This window comes from Chaetura pelagica, unplaced genomic scaffold (assembly GCF_000747805.2).
Source record: "Chaetura pelagica isolate M959 unplaced genomic scaffold, ChaPel_1.0 scaffold164, whole genome shotgun sequence".
Classification (NCBI taxonomy): domain Eukaryota; kingdom Metazoa; phylum Chordata; class Aves; order Apodiformes; family Apodidae; genus Chaetura; species Chaetura pelagica.
Genome location: NW_009952971.1, coordinates 1,177,981 through 1,199,597, shown reverse-complemented (window position 1 = coordinate 1,199,597; position 21,617 = coordinate 1,177,981). Strand labels below are relative to the sequence as shown.

Below are 21,617 nucleotides of genomic sequence, written 5' to 3'. Positions count from 1 at the left end.
TTGAAAGACCTTGGTCTCCTCCCCCTTTCCTCCTCCCCCTTTCCACCCCCCCCTTTCCGCCTCCCCCTTTCCTCCTCCCCCTTTGCTCCTCCCCCTTTCCACCCCCCCCTTTCCGCCTCCCCCTTTCCTCCTCCCCCTTTGCTCCTCCCCCTTTCCACCCCCCCCTTTCCGCCTCCCCCTTTCCTCCTCCCCCTTTGCTCCTCCCCCTTTCCACCCCCCCCTTTCCGCCTCCCCCTTTCCTCCTCCCCCTTTGCTCCTCCCCCTTTCCACCCCCCCCTTTCCGCCTCCCCCTTTCCTCCTCCCCCTTTGCTCCTCCCCCTTTCCACCCCCCCCTTTCCGCCTCCCCCTTTCCTCCTCCCCCTTTGCTCCTCCCCCTTTCCACCCCCCCCTTTCCGCCTCCCCCTTTCCTCCTCCCCCTTTGCTCCTCCCCCTTTCCACCCCCCCCTTTCCGCCTCCCCCTTTCCTCCTCCCCCTTTGCTCCTCCCCCTTTCCACCCCCCCCTTTCCGCCTCCCCCTTTCCTCCTCCCCCTTTGCTCCTCCCCCTTTCCACCCCCCCCTTTCCGCCTCCCCCTTTCCTCCTCCCCCTTTGCTCCTCCCCCTTTCCACCCCCCCCTTTCCGCCTCCCCCTTTCCTCCTCCCCCTTTGCTCCTCCCCCTTTCCACCCCCCCCTTTCCGCCTCCCCCTTTCCTCCTCCCCCTTTGCTCCTCCCCCTTTCCACCCCCCCCTTTCCGCCTCCCCCTTTCCTCCTCCCCCTTTGCTCCTCCCCCTTTCCACCCCCCCCTTTCCGCCTCCCCCTTTCCTCCTCCCCCTTTGCTCCTCCCCCTTTCCACCCCCCCCTTTCCGCCTCCCCCTTTCCTCCTCCCCCTTTGCTCCTCCCCCTTTCCACCCCCCCCTTTCCGCCTCCCCCTTTCCTCCTCCCCCTTTGCTCCTCCCCCTTTCCACCCCCCCCTTTCCGCCTCCCCCTTTCCTCCTCCCCCTTTGCTCCTCCCCCTTTCCACCCCCCCCTTTCCGCCTCCCCCTTTCCTCCTCCCCCTTTGCTCCTCCCCCTTTCCACCCCCCCCTTTCCGCCTCCCCCTTTCCTCCTCCCCCTTTGCTCCTCCCCCTTTCCACCCCCCCCTTTCCGCCTCCCCCTTTCCTCCTCCCCCTTTGCTCCTCCCCCTTTCCACCCCCCCCTTTCCGCCTCCCCCTTTCCTCCTCCCCCTTTGCTCCTCCCCCTTTCCACCCCCCCCTTTCCGCCTCCCCCTTTCCTCCTCCCCCTTTGCTCCTCCCCCTTTCCACCCCCCCCTTTCCGCCTCCCCCTTTCCTCCTCCCCCTTTGCTCCTCCCCCTTTCCACCCCCCCCTTTCCGCCTCCCCCTTTCCTCCTCCCCCTTTGCTCCTCCCCCTTTCCACCCCCCCCTTTCCGCCTCCCCCTTTCCTCCTCCCCCTTTGCTCCTCCCCCTTTCCACCCCCCCCTTTCCGCCTCCCCCTTTCCTCCTCCCCCTTTGCTCCTCCCCCTTTCCACCCCCCCCTTTCCGCCTCCCCCTTTCCTCCTCCCCCTTTGCTCCTCCCCCTTTCCACCCCCCCCTTTCCGCCTCCCCCTTTCCTCCTCCCCCTTTGCTCCTCCCCCTTTCCACCCCCCCCTTTCCGCCTCCCCCTTTCCTCCTCCCCCTTTGCTCCTCCCCCTTTCCACCCCCCCCTTTCCGCCTCCCCCTTTCCTCCTCCCCCTTTGCTCCTCCCCCTTTCCACCCCCCCCTTTCCGCCTCCCCCTTTCCTCCTCCCCCTTTGCTCCTCCCCCTTTCCACCCCCCCCTTTCCGCCTCCCCCTTTCCTCCTCCCCCTTTGCTCCTCCCCCTTTCCACCCCCCCCTTTCCGCCTCCCCCTTTCCTCTTCTCTCCTCATGTGGGTTGTGTTATTGTTTCTTTCATCTTTGTTGCTTTTCTCTATTGTATGTTCTCCCCAGGGCATAATCTACTAGTCTCAAGATGAGCTTTATGCTTATTATAGTCCCTATTGGCTCTTCATTTTCCAAATCAGCAGGTTTAGGCTGATTCAGGCTGTCTGGGCAGCTGTCAACAGCTGTGAGCAGTGGTGTGGTATGATGTTAAATCATGTTAAATCTTCAAGACTACAGGAAAAAATGTGGTGTTAACATGCATGAGTTTAATCTGTAGTTTCCATATATGTGATTCTTAATCTTCTAAATGTTGGTTGTTTTTTGGTTTTTTTTTCAATTACTCTTAGCATGGTTTTACATGTACAGGATTACTTCATGTTAAATCATGTTAAATCTTCAAGACTACAAGAAAAAAATGAATGTGGTGTTAACATGCATGAGTTTAATGTGCAGTTTCCATATATGTGATTCTTAGTCTTCTAAATGTTGGTTTTTTGTTGCTTTTTTTTTTTTTTTTTCCCAATTACTCTTAGCATGGTTTTACGTGTACAGGATTACTTTACATTGTGAAATTTAAACTCATTTTTATTTGAAATCACTGAAGGTTTAATCTTCACAAGTAAAGAAGTCACTGTTCTGGTGGCACAGTCTAGCTTTCCATCAAAAAATGTGCCAGACAAATGTCTGCAGATGTTAAAAACGAGAGCAAGGGGCATTAGTAGAATGCTTCACTGCTATTTTGTTGTCTTTAAAGCCAATCTTGTTTCTGCTGAAGAAAACCTTTTCTGATTTCTGCAACAGCAAAGGTGCTGATTCAGGACAGCTGACAGCCCATCTAGTCCCTGGATGTGCTGTCAACTTCCCTGAATCAAGACTTGAAAGCACAAGCTCCTTGGAATTTGAGCTGCTCTATCCCATAGTTTCTAAATAGTGTAAACAAAACACATACTTTTGAAAAAAAAAAAGTGGATCACAGCTTTAAAGAGGAATTAAAACCCCATTTCCTAGTAGTATTTTAAAGTAATTTAATATAATTAAATTAATAAAGAGCAGTGCTGTGTACTCAGTGCCTCCCACCCAGCAACCCTTTGGGTCCTATTTTTGAAAATGCTTGTCCTGAGCTTTGATTTATATATATTTTGTTGTTGATGAATGAATACAATCAGAAAATCAGGGCAAAAAATGGGAGAAGTCTCACATGATCTTTCTGCATGTAACTCAGCAATGTTCTGTGGAGTCTGGAAAATGTTAATGGAAATTTTGAATTAAATACATGGTAATGAAGTATGAAAATCTTACAGATCTGATAGTATCTACGTGCTTTACCTGCGTTAGAGAGAGATATGGGAGACTGAAGCAGGAATAATCAGAAAAGCTTAGTACTTGTAATCTTTCTAATTTCACAACACATTTTGAATCCTGAAATGAAGCATGACTAAGTTATTCTTCATTTTTTATATTAATTACATTCTAATACTGCAGATAAAACGGTAGTTTTTCAGTTAAGTCTTCATTTTAAACATTATTAAATAATCTGTAATTGCAGTAAATTTACATAAATTAACTTCATAATGCATACCTGAAATATTTTACTTAAAACTTACCTGGGTTTATGGAAGAAGATTAACACATGATGCTTCCAAAGAGAAGGTAGTATTTATTTTTTTCTGTAAAACTGATGAATTAACCTGATTTTTCATGTTAAAAGATGCCATATTAGAGATTCCAGATATTTGCCAGCTCAGTGAGGTTCCTGACAGCTTTTTAGGTTGTATTTCATTCTGTTCCTGACAAACATAGCAGCAGGGACTAGCAATTCTAGCCAGCTTGTGAAAACCCAGCATTTAAATGGAGTGACAAGTTTGTTCCTAAGTTGTGGTAGTTGAAGGGGAAGTCTTCTGGACATGGACATTGTGAAGAAAAAATAAAAATCCCATCAGGAATGTGATAATTATGCATGTGGATCATGAGGGCTGGTTTCCTGCCAAGTCCTACGAACTCACCCAGGATGACACTTGGGTGTGGATTTCTTGAGATCCCTTCAACAGCAGCAATGGAAAATTATACCAAGGAATCCTCTACAGGTGGGCAGGGATTTAAATGAATGCTGCAAGGTATGGAAAGCTTAACCCTTACATATTGTGTATAAATGCAAGAAAGATACAGGAAAAAAGTCGTCTTACCTGGATGGTGGTGGTTAGTCCATATATAATGCAGTGGTGGTGGTTAGTCCATATATCTTCAGTGAGCAGAAACCCACATTGGGCAAAGAGTAAAATACACTGTTAGAAATCATGTCATCATTGTTACCCTCTTTGGAGACACCAGGAGCAGAAGTGCTTTTCTCCCCCTGTGGCCTCCTATATGGCACATGGGTAATGGAAGTTTGCACAGCTGGTTACTGGTGGTGGTGTGGAGACTTTTGTCATCTCTGATCAGCATCAAATGTACCTGGTAAGTGTACAAATCTACCCTCACCAACATTGTGTCTTGCTTTTTGTTTTTCCTTTTCAGGGACACATTGATAGTCACATGCACCAACAGTGCCACCAGTATATTTGCAGGCTTTGTCATCTTCTCAGTTATTGGCTTCATGGCACATGAGCTCAAAGTGAATATTGAAGCTGTGGCAGACCAAGGTAGGGGATGCTGCCATCTCCTTACTTAGGTACCTGGTGGCACCTTCAGGTCTATTATTAACGTTGGAGGTGGGAAAAATGGTTTCAAATTGGAGTGGATTAGTAAACCACTTGTAGGCATTTCTGTATGGGAAGAAGTACACTGGGAAGTCAAGGTATTACTTGAAGCCTCCTTTGCACTTGTTTGATAAGAGAAGGCTGCAAACTAAGACTAATTTCAAATCTTCATGTAAATGATGGAAGGGGAGGTAGGGTGAGATGTCTCCTTCACATACTCTAAGTGGTGAGTGGTCTTCTCATTTGTCTCAGCTGCTCTTTGTAAACCCTTTTCAAGGTAAAAGGTGTCGTGATGGTGGGAATCTTGGATGAGAGGATGATGGGTTTCACAATGTGGGGAGTGGGAGAAACAGGGTGTAGGAGGTGGTTTAAGCTTCTGAACTGTGGGGTACAAGGAGCTGCCTCCATGGGGAAGAAAAAGATTTCTGAAGAACTGATTAGAGGGTCTTGGTTAGTGAAGAGAGGTGGTTACAAATGGGGATCTGAAAGTTTTTGGTTGGTAAAGCTGAATGGGAGTGAGAAGACGTGACTGATGAGAGGACTGATGCTGTCATGTATGATTTAGTATGAAGGAGTGGGAGATAACAAGGGAGGACCTTTCAGGATAAGAATCTGAAAAGTTTAAAGTTTTGTAAAAATCTGATGGGATTATAGAGGGATAATTGTTACCTTAGTCTGGACCTGCATTTTCTGCAAAAAGTGCAGCACTTTGGCTCCAAGTCACCCAACTCCCAGAGCTTTGAGATAATTTGGAACTGTGTTAAAAAGACACTTATTTTAAAATAACTTTGTAATAAATTGTAGCTGTGATTTTCCTGCCTAAGCTGCTTCTGTGAGGTGTTGTATTTGCTTTCAGCACAGGTACAGATGTTTCCAAGCACTGAAGGGAAGTGGTTAATAGCTTCTCTGTGAGCCATGAGGATGGTTCCCAATGTTAACCCCCGCCCCCCTAAGATAGCACAGAGCAAGAGGAGGCTCTGAAAGGGTGTTTCTCACTCTCTGCATTGATGTGAAGACACTAAATGCTCTTCTGACAGGTTACTTGCATGGATAGATTCAGCTCCATCTGAGGAGCTACATGTAGCCTAAGGTACATGACTGGCAGAACATCATGGTTCAGAAATTGCAGCAGTGGGTTGACAACAGGGCACTGAAACTAAGAAAATGTTCCATGGTTTCTGGATGGTGATGCTCATAGGTCGTTCTGGACCAAGAGGTATAACCATTCATCTGCATTTGACAAAGTTGTGGGAGCTAAATGGAGAACAGGCAACATGAGGAGGGGACACAGAAATCCTGTAGTTGTAGGAAAAAGAGCAGGTGAAGCATTATTTATTTATTCTTGAAAAATACCTTTGCTCAGAGCTCTGTTTCTAGCCATTTATTAGAAACAAGCTGCTACAGGTGAAAGGAGGAGAACAACAGAGGAGGGAACAAGATGTTGCTGCTGGTTATTCCTTCTCTCTAAACCAAAACATGGGTAATCCCACAGATTTTGCAGTACTTCTCACCTCAGAGAGGCAACTGCAGAGGCTGGGTCATATTAGATTTCTGCAGCTCCTTCTGTTGGCAGCCCAGATGCTGAGGTGAGGGGGAGCCTGTGAGCTGCAGTTCAGTCACAGGGAGTTGGTCTGAGGCTTGGAGCAGTTGACCTGTGGTGGAATAATTGCAGTTGAATTAGCACATTGAAAAAGCAGACTTAAAAAAGCAGACTTGGCAAGTGGGGAAAAGAGCCAGCTCTTGTCCTTTCCTACCTTTTTTTTTTTGTTGTTGTTTGTTTTTTGTTCTAAAGTTGTATTTCATTTTGCAATGAAGAAGAAAACAGCTAAAATTATGGTAAAACATGATGTCCTCTCAATGAGTGAAGTTGCTAATGGAAATAAGAAGGGTTTTTTTTATTTTATTTTTTTCCTCCTAAAATATTAACCTGAAATACCCATTTATTTTTTTTTATTGTTTTCATTTAGAATTTTCTTTTCAGGAAAACATAATGTACCTGATGAAAAGAGCAAAACACTTTTCATGCATGGACATGCAGGGACAATCTGTGTTCATCCTGCTCTCTCAGTTTGGTTAAGAACATATTTCAGCTGAAAAATTCTAGTAATTTGAAATGAAAATTCAAAGTAATTTTTTTTTGCTTCAACACACGTACAATCTTTGGAATTTTCCTGGCTTTAACAGCCCTCTAGAAAGAGTTCCTAACCCCCCTAAATCTCTGAAGGTGGAGAGGGTGGGAGCCAGTTTCCCTGTGATTGTTTCCCCATGCCTGGATGCTCCCTAATGTGTGAGATTTTTGAGAGTTAAGAGAAGCTGAGATGGAGAGATGTGCAGTTTCATATTCTCTAATTAAACTTATCCCAGAAGTGTGATTAATGGGAACTCATTATTGTGAGGCTTAATTAAACTTGTACATGCAGGAAGCTGGTGCAGACAGAGCCCTTATCTCTGATAGTCAAGAAGAAATCTGTAGTCAAGAGACCAAAGGACACATTCATGAATACATAGTAGTTCAATATGCAAAAGCCATTTTTCTGCAGCACATTTTAAGGGCAGCAACACTTATTGAATCCTGTATGGAGTTTTATCCTGTTGTTAATGCTCTTACTTGTTTTCTGTTCAGAAGGAACTCCACACACTTCCCAGCTTGCCCATGGAGATTTCTTCCCATGCTGCCAAGAGTGTTTTTCTCAGTATGTGAGAAAGCAACAGTGTTCTCTTCAACAGAAACAGCAGGAAGGGCTTTAGGAAAAAGGATCCAATAATCTAGATTAGAACTGGCCAGGATGGAGTGAGTTTGGAGCCCCTTCTCGTGGGTCATGCAATCAGAACAACTTGGCTCTCAGTTGTATCTCGCTTGATGGGAAACATCCTTCAGAGCCTTTGGAGTGGGGCTCCTTCAGCTGGGATAAGTAGAGAAGTGCCATCTGCTGTAATGCTCCCACCACATTCCTCCAGCCTTTTCTCCCAGGCAAATCTAAGCATACTTGTACAAATATTTTTTTCTTTACAGTCAATACAAGTTATAGTGCAAGACATCAAACCAATAAAGACAGGAGAATTCCTAGTCCAGGGTTTAGGGGACCCCCATCTCCTTATTTTTTCTGCTGTGCATGATTTCAGAATTTCTTATGGATTTTAAAAATTATTTAGAGATGTAGTAAAGAATATATTTGTTCAGCTATAGATAGAAATAGATATATACAAACAGAGATAACACAGTAGTTTTTATCTTGTGTCTGGTATCAGCTCTGTGCATCTGTTATGTTCTTTCCATTTGGCTGTGAGCTGAGGAGATAAAAAAGAGTATTTTCTGTTCATTCTGTAGTACTGAGGTGGGTGATGGCTGTTTTGCTCTCAGGCTGGGTTGCTAATTAGCAGGGCCTGCTAATTCTGCAGCTTGGGAAGTAGTGTATGTGTGTTTTGAAACTTACAGTCAAGACACAAACGATTAATGTGAGGCTGAAGTCTGTAATGGTTCGAACTTCCTGTAAACAGGAGAGACTGAATCTGATCTTTTTTATTTTTATCAAGCTAAGTAATATTGTATTATACTTGGAAACACAACTCTTCACTTCTTCCTCTTATCCATTCAGTCAACAATGTGCAATATCACAGCCTTCATTTTTCTCATTTCTAGGTCCTGGAATTGCTTTTGTGGTTTATCCAGAAGCCTTAACCAGGCTTCCCCTCTCTCCCTTCTGGGCTATAATCTTCTTTTTGATGCTTCTGACACTTGGATTGGACACCATGGTAAACTGATTTTGTTTCCCCTTCTTTTCTTCTTGTTTTTTCCTGGCTTATTTGTTTGGAGGACTATGAGTTTCCTCGTTGTTTTCCCTGTGGACAGGGAACTGCTTTGCAAAAAGAGGAATGAAGTGGGGCTGAAATAATTGGGGTGAAACTTTGGCGTTGACATCTGAGCATTTCACACCTAGGATCTTGAAATACTCTTGTGTTTCAGTCCATCCAGTTGGATCATCTTGTGTACATTGTGCACACTGAAATGATTCCTGTTCCTTCTCTCTCCCAGTTTGCCACTATCGAGACCATCGTGACCTCCGTTTCCGACGAGTTCCCCAAATACCTACGTACGCACAAGGCACTGTTCACTCTCGGGTGCTGCGTCTCCTTTTTCATCATGGGGTTTCCTATGATCACTCAGGTAAGAAAAGTCTTTGAGCATCCCTGTCTGTCCCCAAGCCCCCCTCTGGTGGCCGTTCTCCTCCTCTGCAAGTCGTGAACAGCCTGGATTCTGCCGCATGTGCAAAGACACCGGGTGAGCCTGAAAGACTTTTTTAAATGGATGCTCTGACTGGGATACATCCATTCTTCCCAAAAATCAGACTCTTCAGTTTTCCCCTAGCCTAACTCTCCAAAATAATAATGCAAATTAGGTATTCATTTAAGAAGGGAAGGTTTTATGTCAGAAAAACATGCACACTAGTTTTGTGTGCCATCCCTTCCAGTTCAGATATAAACTGGTAGTCCTTGCAAACTGTGGAGTTAATAATGAATTTCTCATCTACTGCCTTCAGTGTCTTTTTTTCTATTCATTCCTCCAGTAATACAAACTCAGTAATTTCAAGAGGGGATGCACAAAATCTGTTTTACTCTTTTATTCATCCCTTTTGTCCCTTTCTCTTTCTTGGTCATCATCTCATCACCTACCAGCCCAGTTTTGGAGTTCCAAAGTCAAGGATGGATTCAGTCCTTTCTTCACTTGAATCTGCTGGTTAACATCTGCCCTGAAATAGATGAACTGGACTCACTGTTACAAAATTCCTAGTGTCAATGGCTATTTTGGTTTTGACATTGAATTAAATGGTTAGAGGCACTGGTGGAAGGGCTGCTCACAGTTCAGTCCTTGATCTGAAAGGACCGAAGCCAATGTCTTCCCAAGCTGTGTTAGTTACCAGACTCAGGTGTACCCTCTGCTGTTCTACTTGTTGGTTTTGATAATAATTCAGCCAGAAGGAAGAAACTATAGTGCAGCATGAGCCTGTGTCAGGTCACTGTTTGGATGCTCTCTGGAGATAGGCAGTCCTGGCTCCTGTCCATTTTACCTGCCCTAATGCCAGTCAGAGTTGTGACACACATGAAGAGAGACACCAGCTATATCCCACATGTAATGGCTCTTTCATTCTTTTTTTCTTTAGGGTGGAATGTACATGTTGCAGCTTGTGGATACTTATGCAGCCTCTTACTCTCTTGTCATCATTGCCATCTTTGAGCTCGTTGGAGTTTCCTATATATATGGTAAGAAAAAATGCTGCTCTTGAACAACCCATGGCAAAGTAACATTTTAGCATATGGTGAAGTAGTTGGTAATGTGAAATTCTTACAGAAAGGAGTAACACTTATATCTTTAATAAAAAGCCTCAGAATTTCCTTGTTTTGAATCGAAGCATAATGAGACTTCATTACTATAGGATTCCTTTAAATACTTGTATACAAAAGACTTTCATGTAGTCTAATGTCCCTTTCCCACCAATAACCTAAAGCAAATGCTTAGAGATGAGTGTAAGAACAGACAAAGCATTTTGTGATGCTTCTCTGGGGGCTCTTTCTCACTCCAACAATTTTAAGGTCAGAGACTTCCTGAGCCACAAGTGGTGTCTTTGCATTTAACAACTTTGGAAGGATTTAATTTCCATGTACATATCCAGTCTTTCCTTTAGCCAATGTCTGCAGCACAGAATCATGACTGTGCAGCGACTCAGACTGATAAATTATGCACAGTGGCAACACCAGTTATATTGATTTACGTTGACATGCATTAAATTATGAGGAAGATCCTGAGCTAGCATAAAGCAGTGAAACTACCTTGCTGCTACTGTAGCTACATCAGTTGATGTCAGCTGGTGATTTGCTCCAAAACTTACCCAGTGCTTTCAGAAGATTGATTCTTGGAAATGTGAGATCTCAGATGGTTGTGGTAGGAAATGTGAACATCTCCCTGCATAACAGATGCTTAATCTATGTCTGGAGTGTGGTCTCACTTAAGACTTGCCTTCAAAACCAGAGGAAGATCTGGATCTCGGTGTTAAAGATAAAAAAGGTAAGGCTGTTTCCACTGTTGCTGTGGACAGGAATGAATTATATATGATGTATCAGCTAGACAGGAACAATCCCAAGATGTTCTGTTGGAGATCCATTTATAGCAGCTCTTCTGCTGTGCACTGGATACTTACATCTACCCATGTTGTGGTGTCCACTCTGTAGTATAAATACATTTAAAGATCATATGTGCTTCAAAACATGCAAAGTTCATTGCTCTTGATTGAGAAATGAATGTTATAGACAGGACAGGGAATCAGCCCTTCTTTGTTTTCTGTAATTGCCTGGAAATACAGAAGTGTATTTTTTCTTCACTGACACCCAATCTGGTGAGCAGGCCTGAGTGGGTGTAAGATAAATCAGATCTGACCTCGTGAGGAAATGTTACAGAATCCAGCAGGAACAGCCAAAACACTGAGGACCTGAGTGTAATGCCTTGAATCCCCTGAAGTGGAGAGTTGGGTTTGGGGGATTATTTAGCAGAATTCCCGGTTTGAAAATCAGTGCTGGCAAGTTGTGCCATTGCTCTGTGCTTTGGTTTCCCGTGCAAGATTTGCCCGTTTCCTCCCCCATTCCAACCAGGTTTAACATTTACCTGTTCCTGTGGAAACACCACTGGGTACATGTCACCTGAGGCATTAGCATCTGGTTATCTTACCAGTTTCCCACCTTTCCTAAAATTGGTACAATTCCATAAAAGATGGTGAGTGGCAATGCTCAAGAGGAGTTACAAGGGTTTGTTGGTTTTTTTTTCCCCCCTTTCCCCTTCTCCTCTGCTTGTTGAGAGCATGCCTGAAGCACTCAGTGTCACTCTTCCTGGCCAGCAGCATGTCCAGCATCAGCAAAAAGATTGTCCCCTTTGAAGCCATTGCCATCTGGGTGCAAGATAAACATTCCTTGTTTCGAATATTTTTTTAAATAACCCCCAAACTGCTTACATTTCTTCTGCAAGTTTTTCAGTAAGGATGAAGGTAAAGAGGGAGGAAACAGTGGTTCTGTTCCTTCTCTGAACACTGTGTGGCAGAAGCACCACAAACCTGTAGTTGTGCACTAATGTTTTATTAGGCTTGTCAGCAAAATTGCTCTGGCCAGTGTTTGCTTTTCCCAGCAAGCTCAGTATCCCTTCAAACACCAGTATTTATGAAAAGTATAAAATAATACAGAAATAAATGTAGTGCTACAAAAGAAGGACTCGAATAGAAGAGAATATTTTTACTTATATACAGCTTAAATGTGATCAGACTGCCAATTACAAATCACTCTTTGCATGCTTTCTGTACCATCTGATTGTTAATCAGCAGGTGTCAGTAAAGCCTTTGATACCAACTATTTCAAAGATTATCCTCTGGGATTAACCTTTTGTAGACTAAAGATCTTCCAGTCTTTTACACAATAACTTCAACAATTTAGCTTTGCAATCATTATCTCCTTCACTAATGTATCATGGTTAGTCTGACTGCATTAAAGCTACTTTTCTAAGGACTGTTCTTGGGAATGCAGCTTTTATATTTGTGATTTGCATGTTGTAAATACAAGTAGAGCTGCTGCTCTTGTTATATTCCTTCAAGCAGTGCTTAAAATTAGCATAATATATTTTCAAGCTCTGACAACTGCTGTTTTACACTCTGCTGACACCTTTCTCTATAGACACACACTCTTCACAGCAAGCAGGCTGGCACAATTGTGGCAGGTGCTTTTATGATGAAATAAATCTGTCTTTAGTTCTCCCTACATGTTCTGCTTGCTGAGCTGGTTGAGATTTTTCAATTAAAAAGAAACAGACTTGGTTATTACTTTGCAATCATTTATTTTTCAGTAGAGTCAGTGCTACATAATCCAGTCAAATGATGTTTCTTTTATTTCACATGATAATACAGATCCAGTTGTTTATATTATGATGCATGATTGGTAAAGAATCTCTTAGAGCTGTGGGTATTAATTTAATCATCAGCATAATTCCCACTGTTGCATTTTGTAACGTGAAGCTAAATACCAAGATCCTTGTGTTTGAGCAAAACACTGTTAGAAACTGCACATGCATGACCTTAACTTTGCTCATGCTCCTTCTGGATCTGTTTTTTGACGGTCTGGGAATGTTCATTGTCAGAGTGAGTGGAAACTGCTGCAGTGTGTCTGTAGAAAGTGTTACTAATTCTGAATGTTTTACCTGTAGCAGAATATTGAAGTAGTTGTCTGTCTCAGTTTGCATTCTCCTTTTTAATGGATTTTATATCTGCAGCACTTATGAATGCATCAGCCTACTTCAGAGAGTGGAAATTGAGATATGGAATATAATGTATTATTTATTTTCCCAAGTTACTCAGCAGGCCTGACTGATCTGAGAGGGAGACCAGCCATGCTGAGCTGTAATCAGCATTCTAGTTAACTAACACATCCTCTGTGTTTTCCTTGGAACTTAATGAACCTGTTTTCACTCTTTCACTAGGAAAGAGTGTGATCCCAGTGTCTGTTTGAATGCATTTGGCTCTTGAACTTCTAATGTCTGAAGCTGTGAATATCTACCAGCAATTCCTAGAAGGAACAAAATTTTTAATTGGAATTTCAACCAAATCTGTGCAGATTTGCATGAAGCTTGCACAAATTTTGGGAGCCGAAACTATCTGGTTAGGTACAAGCCTCCCTTTGCAGCAGCAAGTGTGGCTGAAGTAGAGGCACTTGGATGAGTTTTAAACTCTGTGGAAGGACCCTCCAAGCCCACACCTTGTGCTTCTGCAACTAATTTAAAATTATTCTAGTTCCCACCATGTCAGGCTGCAGTGATGAGCACTGTGTGAGCACCTCCCATGTAGTTCCCTGCAGTGTGTGCACTGAACTGCAATAAGCAGGTGAATAAAACACAGGGGCAAATAATTCTGTTGCAGCAAACATCTCCTTTCAGGTCTGTAATAACAGGGACCCTGGGGCCTGGGGTCAGGCCGGGCATGCAAAGCTGTGTTACAAAATGGAGAAGCACGTGGTGAGTCAGGTGGGTGCTGAAGTGCAGTGATTTCATGGGTCAGAAAAGTTACAGGTATTTTACAGAGAAGAGCAGAGGCTTTCTGAAGAACATTTGCACTAGTCAGTGAAAAAGAGGGGGAGAGACTACAGGTAGAGGGAAAAATAAGTGACATCTGGGTCACCTTCTGTTTGTTTTCTAAGCTGCAGGTTATTCTTTTCCTTCCTCCTAAATACAGTTCTTGCAATTCCATCTTCTTGATTAATTTCTGAATTTTTCTTCTATGTTTCTTATTGTTACAGAGGTTTTTTAGCTTTTCTCTGACATGCTGTCTGCCTGAAGTGTCTTACTGTGCACTCACCCTCTGAGCTGGGCCTCGGTGGGGCTGCCCTAGCACCATCAAGCCCTGCTGCTTTCTTAGAGATGTATCAGAAGACAATGAATAATACACCATTGTTAATTTTTACCTTCTTAAGTCTTGGAACAGTCCATGGATAAACTTCTTGCTCCTTTATATCAACCAAAAGGCTTCAAAATTGGCTGGATCAATCCTGGGAATTATCCCTTAAAAGCTGCAGTAGCTGGCTGGAGTGCAATATAGACCTGAAACAGTTTATTCCTTTTGTTCCAAGAATTTCTTCACTGATTCAGAGACTTCTCTCCAAGATTTAAGCTCCATCCCTGTGCCCACGTCACAAAAGTTAAACTAAATGCTGTAGAATAATGTGTGGTAAAATTTAAATTACTGAGATGATCACCTGATTTGTTAGATAAAACTGTCCTGAAATGGAAAAGTTTGTGTGACAAAGGAGCTCAGCTTTTAACACCAGAGCTCCCTCTTATTATCATCACTAGAAAAACTGGAACAAATTTCAATTTTGTCTTTATTACTTTTGGATAAATTGCTAATAGCTGTGCTGAGCAGGGACCATTTACCTAAACATCTTTGCAGAACAAGGCTGAAAAGCTGCCTGGCTCTTATCAGGAGCTGCTGGGCCAGCACAGTTTATCCAGTCACAAGTCACGACCAAGGAGATAGCTGCAGAGATGGCTGAAATACCATTTTCCAATCTTGTGTGTTTTATTAACTCAAGCAAATTTGTAGATGCAATCAATACAACAATCTGAAGTACTAATGTGTCAATCGATCTGTTTGTTCGAACAGCATTGAATAGAATTTAAAATATTTACAGGTGTTCTCTAATACTTCTAAGTATTGCTTGCATATCAGTTGCAAAATAACAGGACATTATCAATTTCAGTGCTCAGTGATACAGTTGTACCCCAGACAGGCTGGTAGTAGCTGTAGAGAAGCTCAGATATTGCCTAAACTGACACAGATGATACAGAAATTAATGAGCCTCATCTCCACAGTGAAAAATAACAAGTATACAGATAATTGCATCTAACCAGTACCTGCCATTAATGCTTTAACCCCAAACTTACTGAACACTTAATCTCCATGTAAAAGCTCAATTTTGCTTTAATCTTTAGGAAGTAAATATTTTATTAGAATGGTTCCCACCATAATAGCCTCATTTTTTCCTCTGTGGTTAGTTTCTCCATTGAAGTTTTCAATAAACAAGTAGTTTGTTTTTGCAATTAGACACAAGGAAGTCACAAGAGCTATGTTGCAAATGGCACCTGATTTCTTTCCCCCCCTAATTGCAATTATGTTTGCTGTTTACAGGGTTGCAAAGATTTTGTGAAGATATAGAAATGATGATTGGATTCCAGCCAAGTAAATTCTGGAGAGTCTGTTGGGCATTTGTGACCCCAACTATTTTAACAGTAAGCAAAAACTTTGTAAATGTTGTCTTCAAAGAATTTTGGTGTTGTTTCTTCATCATTCATGATGTTTCTGAACCATAGTAATTAGATCTTAGATGCAGATACCTAGACACACACCTGTGTGTGCACATGTGTTTTTGCATGTATGATAGAATCATAGAATTGTTTTGGTTGGAGAAGACCTTTGAAATCATCTAGTCCTACTGTTGGTGTAGCACACTGCTTAGTCTGCCACTAAGCCATGTCCCTCAGCACCACATCTACACATCCTTTAAATACCTTCAGGGATGGTGACTCCACCACTGCCCTGGGCAGCGTGTTCCGTTGCTTGATAACTAACCCTTTCAGTGAAGCCATTTTTTTCTGATGTCCAATCTAAATGTCCCCTGACACAGCTTGAGGTCATTTCCTCTTGTCCTACCACTTGTTGCTTGGGAGAGGAGACTAACTGCCACCTCCCTCCCACCCCTTTCCAAACACTTGCAGAGAGTGAGGAGGCTGGACAACCCCAGATTCCTCAGCTTCTCCTTGCAAGATTTGTGCTCCTGACCATTCATCAGCTTCATTGCCCTTCTCTGGACATGCTCCAGCACTTCAGTGTTCCTCTTGTAGTGAGGGCCCCCAAACTGAGCACAGGATTTGAGGTGTGGCCTCATTACTGCTGACTATGGAGGGAACAATTACTTCCTTGCTCCTGCTGGCCACACTAGTGCTGGGAAAAGCCAGGATGCTGTTGGCCTGCTTGGCCACATGGGCACACTGCTGACTCGTGTTCAGCTATCAACCAACACCCCGAGGTCCTGGTGAAACTGATGGTACTTCTTCTGGGAGTGAGGGATGCTGCTGGACGGCTTTCCCTGCCAGTGCAAGATGCTGGGATGGCAAACCGCTGCATCCAGCTTTTTGGGGGTTTTATATACGCGTGTGTGTGACGTATGTGTATGTACATGTACACATGGAGGGGAGAAGAAATGATGGGGATCCTGCTGGCTGCTCTCAGGGGGAGAAAATGGGGAAAATGCTATTTTATGGAGTCCAAAGCTGAGCTAAGAGACGCGCTCCGGGCAGGCTGAGCTGGGAATAGGAGCCACAGCGTTTTGAGCTGTGGAGGTGGAAGGTGTTTTTGCAAAGGTGGAAACAGTTGTGCTCTCAGGATCTCCTGCAGGCCCCTGCAGCTTCTCTCTCTCTGTAAAAAAAATAATAACAACAAGAGAAATAAGACAGAAAGGCCCCTTGGTGCCCAGCCCAGGGAGCGCTGGATGGTGCCGCACGCCCGGCACGCTGGGGACAGGGTGACGAGAGGTGGGAAGGTGGGAGCAGCATCTCCCTGCCCCTGCTTCACTGGGACGGCTGGAAAACCCCTCCCAAGGGAAAAGCTGGTGGTGCTTGGTTAATTTTCCTGCTTCTTTTCCGTTTGCATTTCCGCCCCCAGCTCTGCAATGATCATTTACTTCAGATTTCAGTCTCTGGATCTGATGGCACGTTCTCAGTTTTCCATGGCTGTGCCTGCTGTTTTCAGGTCCAAGAGTCAAGGTATAATACCTCTATCTGCATTTACTTATCTGGCTCTCTAATAGAATATTTCCTTTACATTTGAACCTAAGGACAGATACCATCTGTCCTTAGTATGTCACGTCTTGGCACAATAATTAATGCTTTTAACCATTTCAAAAGTCTTCAGCTTGATGAGCCAGTATAAAACAACCAAGACATCTTTTACCATTTTTGTATGTTTGAGAGAACTGTCCTGAAGGTCCTCAGGCCTGGACCATAGGTGGAGAGAGGTTATGTTTGTGTAGGGTTTTAAAAACTCAACATTTCACAGCAGTGCTAGGTAGTTTCTCCAGGGATTCATACATTTTTAGGTAAAAGATAAGAAAAGTTACTAGAATTTCTGATAAGGTACACGTTTTGAAGCAGGGAAAGAAGCAAGGTGGTGACTCAATAGTCCGTTGCAGTCACTTCTTCCAGAGGAGCTGTATTTCAGCCTATGTGCTGGGAAGTTCTTGTATTTGTGCTGTTCTTCAGTGCAGCATCAATGTTGGTAAATCTTTTTTATTTCTGGGGAGTAAAAAGAGGTTCTCGATAAAGTTGGTAACTTCTTTTCAGTGTTGTTAATTCAAGAATGAGGTGCTTTTTTTTTTATTTTTTTTATTTTCTGGAAACTAAAAAGGTTTAGTTTTTTCAGACAGGAATGCTTGTGTGGAGGGACCAGTGAGTTTTGATTAGCTCAACAAAATCCTGAGTTGTGAGAAGAAGAATTTTCCTACAATGAGAACAATTTCTCTAAGGGGCATAATGAAGATATGCTACTTTTCCACATAGATTTTTCTTTACTGATTGTCTTCACTGAAGTGTATTAGTGCTGTGCATGAAAACCAGGTAGATTTACCTTTCCTATCCAGTCGCAACCGGTTTTTTGATTGTGACAATACACAGGTATAGTTTGCAAGTCCCTTTTTAAAAGTTTGAAGACATAACCCAGTTTGATCTATAGTATTAAGGTAACATCAAGAGCATTGTGTTTTGTTTAGTTGTTTATTTGTTTTTTTTATATAAATAAAAGCATGTGCACATGGGTTTTTTTTAATCTCCTTTTTTTCTTCCAATGGCTGTTTTCAGGATGCTGCCTTAGCCATGTTGTTACACCTGTGAAGGGACTTGTAAGGTTTTTTTTCCAAATTGCTCCTTCCTTTACTGATCAGGCTTTCACTCTTAGCTACTGCCAGTAATCACAATGAAGGAATAGGAAATTATGTTGTCTCTTAAGGAGAGCAAATTTGGAAAGCAAACAAGGCCAGTTCAAACTTGCATGTTCTGTTGTTGTTCCCTCCAAATGTAATATTTAGGGAACTTCCAGCTAGAAATAAATTGACACTGATCAGTTGTAATTCAATTTTTATGCAATGGAAACAGACAAAGCAAAACCAAGCAATACATTCTTTTCTATTATTGCTTCTGTAAAGCCAATATTTGATACATTTGGATAGTCAAATGTTAGACTTTCAATTACTCCATATCTCTGGCAAAAAAAAGACCTAATGGTGTTTATCTGTGCCTTCACCTGGTTATACTGCTATAAATCTTCTGTGTGCAATTATTGTGAGTGCAAGCATTTCCCAAAAGTTACTGAATTATGCACAAATCTAAGCAGACATATTGCTATTCATACAGTAAATGAAACCAAGTAACTTAGCACAATCACATTGGGTAAAACTGTCAATAGACCATGTAATAAAAAATGTTACTCTTGGGACAAGATTCTAATTTCAATTTTTCTGGCATTTGTGGGATTTTGCAAGATTTCCATACACTCATTAGATTCAGACTCTGCCCTATTCATTACAGCTTTTGGAGTGCCCTGCCTTAGCTGCATGTCCTATTGTCTCTATTCCATATACACCAGCTTGGTGTGTGGATACCTACCATCTGTTGCATAGTAGGCTTGGTTTTTGCTTGTTCAAACTTGTTTTTCCTTCCTTCTTTCCAGTTTATTCTTTGCTTCAGTTTTTACCAATGGGAACCAATGACTTATGGAGCTTACCACTACCCAGGCTGGTCCATGGTGCTTGGATGGCTGATGCTGGCCTGCTCAGTTATCTGGATCCCAGTGATGTTTGTGATAAAAATGCATCTAGCCCCAGGGAAATTTATTGAGGTAATTCTTCTGTCCTTTTTTTTCTGCTTTAAAATATACTCACAGGAAACTGTTCTATTTTATATGGATTTTTTGTGATATTAAATGGCTGATACTGCTAAGATGACTTTCTGGTAATGTACTTACTGTGTTGCAAAGAGAAGCTCAGTTGATTTAAAATGCAGACCTTCTCTTCCCCATCCCTCAAAAAATATTCTTTACTTGTTAAGTGACTCTTGTTATGAGAATTAGGAGGAGTTGGGAATTTCCTAAGCCCCAGCGTGGTGTTCCTGGCAGGAAGGTGTTCTCCCAGCTGGGCTGGCCTTGTTGCACAAGCAGCGTGTATCTGTAGGAGTGCTGGTGTGTGCTGTGTCACACGAGCCCAGCAGGGGTCAGGAGATGTCAGTGAGGAGTTGCCTGTTTGCAGAGCGTGAGATGGTCTGCACCCGAGTCCTCCAGGAGGCTGGACTTCATCAAGCTCAGGAATAAGACAGATGAGAGACCTCTTGCTCTACTGATCAAAATACTAATTATAAAACCTGGCTGGTAATCTTCCCCCACCTTATTCATCTCATTATTTTTCTTGAATAAGTTGGTCCTTTCTGGGACCTGGGCTTAAATAAAATCCCAAGTGGCACTTTGTTTTTCTGCCACTTTGTTGATTTTGCAAATCAGATTCCTGCCACTATCCCCAGCTACATTCCCTGTGCCCTGTTCCTGCCTGTTCCCAAGGCCACTCCCTGCTGTTCCCATCCCTCTGGCTCCTCAGTCATGGTACAGCAATGTTTGCTTCGTGTCAGCATTTCATCCCTTCCTTGCCTCCCCCTTATCTTCTGGAGAAGTTTGCTGCTTTCTCAGTTCTGCCCTCTCCTCCCTGCAGGCTGCTTGTGCTGCTGCCTCCTCAGGATAAGGAACAGATTCTTGTCTCCCCTTTTCAGAGCTGCTTTTGCAGTTCAGCTCTTCTGCTAAACCCATCGGGGCTGTTTTTTTACACCTCAAAAATGAAAAGGAGAGAAGTACTGAAATAGTATAGTCTTTTTGGTCTCTCAATATGTCATGCTACACATGCCTGAGGGAAAAGACCACGCTTTGCTGCTGCACACAGAGCAGAGGGATTTAATATTAAGGGGTGAGACACCCTAGAGAGAGAGTATCCAAGTACATGGTTGGCTCTATGCAACGAGGCCACTTGTCTGAAGGGCCATTCAGTCCTTGTGTAGTGCACAGTGGAGCACACAGGCCAGGAGACAACTGCTCCAACTGGGAATGAGCTCATATGAAATTAGACCGACTTGTTCATTGTCTCGTGAGTTTCTCTTGTTGAGACAAATTCTTCTGCTTCATATCTTCTGACTTACATATATATTGCCACAGAAATGGGGTGCTCTCCTCACTGTCCCTCTAGTAGTGCACACCAAAAAGTTGGGTCTGTTTTGAAGGGGCTTTTTCTGAAGCTATTTCAGCTGTAGCCCAGTATTTCCTGAACACAGAGTCTGCTGCATAAAATTATTATGGTTGATTTGGGAGGTAAGAGTTGCAAGCTGGTAATTAAGCAGAGATTAAAATAACTGATATAGAGGTCTGATTCACTTTATTAGGTAATAAACATATAATTGCTCCCTCTCAAGTCATCAGAAATATGTTTTCTTTCCTTTTTATCTGTAAATGCACCAATCAAATTATATATTCAATAAAGAAATCAATGGAAAGATTAGAATATTTTTGTTGTTTGTCAGGTTAACATTCTTCTCTTTCTTTTTTTTCCTGCAGATAGAAATGAAACATTTTGCCATCTCAAAATTAAAACCTTTGTTCGTTCATAGCACTATACTTCTTTTTGGTCATTTCTATGCTTTTGGGAAATATTCTAAACAGAAATCCAATTATTTAAATGCAGTTACCCACTGCTTAGACCATTGAACTAAGTAATTGTGCACATGTCCTTCAGTAAGTGAGCTTTGCAGTCTGTGGCCGTGGTTCTGAGCTCCCCTTCTCTGATGTGGGGGAGAATGTGTAATGAAAATCTCGGCACTTTATCCTCTATTAATCTTGCAAACTCTGTGCAAAACAAACACTGAGCAGTGGAGCATTGCAGGGCCACCATCAATAACCTGAAACGAGCCTGTGCCCTTCTGCATTGTAATTCTGCTCCCTAACTCCAAATGAGTCTCTCTTTTCTCTCCCCCACGTTGCAGCGGCTCAAGCTGGTGTGCTCCCCACAGCCCGACTGGGGTCCGTTTCTGGCCAAGCACCGTGGTGAACGTTACATGAATATGATTGATCCACTGGGAACCTCTTCCCTGGGACTTAAACTGCCAGTAAAGGATATAGAACTGGGGACCCAATGCTAATAATTATTACTTGGGTGGCAATAACACTGGCAGCCTTTTCTGATACGTGTATTTTTTTTCCGTTTTGTATTCCCGCTGTTTCTTCTTTTCTTTTTCTCAGGGCCTGAAAGTGGTTGCTTAGGAAAGTAGGATTTACCATTGCATGCCATAGGGAAGACCTAGCTAGACCACTTCCAGGTGTAGGTGATGCCCATGCCATGTTCTGTACCTGCTGAAATAGCAAAAGTATGTTCCACAGTGGGTGACATGTTTG

General features: G+C 42.9%; 1 protein-coding gene across 1 annotated transcript in view; it reads left to right on the top strand.

The window, feature by feature from the left end:
- Positions 1 to 21,364, top strand: part of SLC6A5 (solute carrier family 6 (neurotransmitter transporter), member 5) — a 32,721-nt gene extending 11,357 nt beyond the window's left edge. Inside the window, exons 10-16 of the mRNA XM_009995862.1 lie at positions 4,388 to 4,512; positions 8,210 to 8,322; positions 8,603 to 8,734; positions 9,729 to 9,828; positions 15,276 to 15,376; positions 18,867 to 19,034; positions 21,209 to 21,364. Coding sequence (XP_009994164.1) covers positions 4,388 to 4,512; positions 8,210 to 8,322; positions 8,603 to 8,734; positions 9,729 to 9,828; positions 15,276 to 15,376; positions 18,867 to 19,034; positions 21,209 to 21,364 — 895 coding nt within the window. The remainder of the gene's footprint in view (positions 1 to 4,387; positions 4,513 to 8,209; positions 8,323 to 8,602; positions 8,735 to 9,728; positions 9,829 to 15,275; positions 15,377 to 18,866; positions 19,035 to 21,208) is intronic.
- The last annotated feature ends 253 nt before the right edge of the window (positions 21,365 to 21,617 follow it).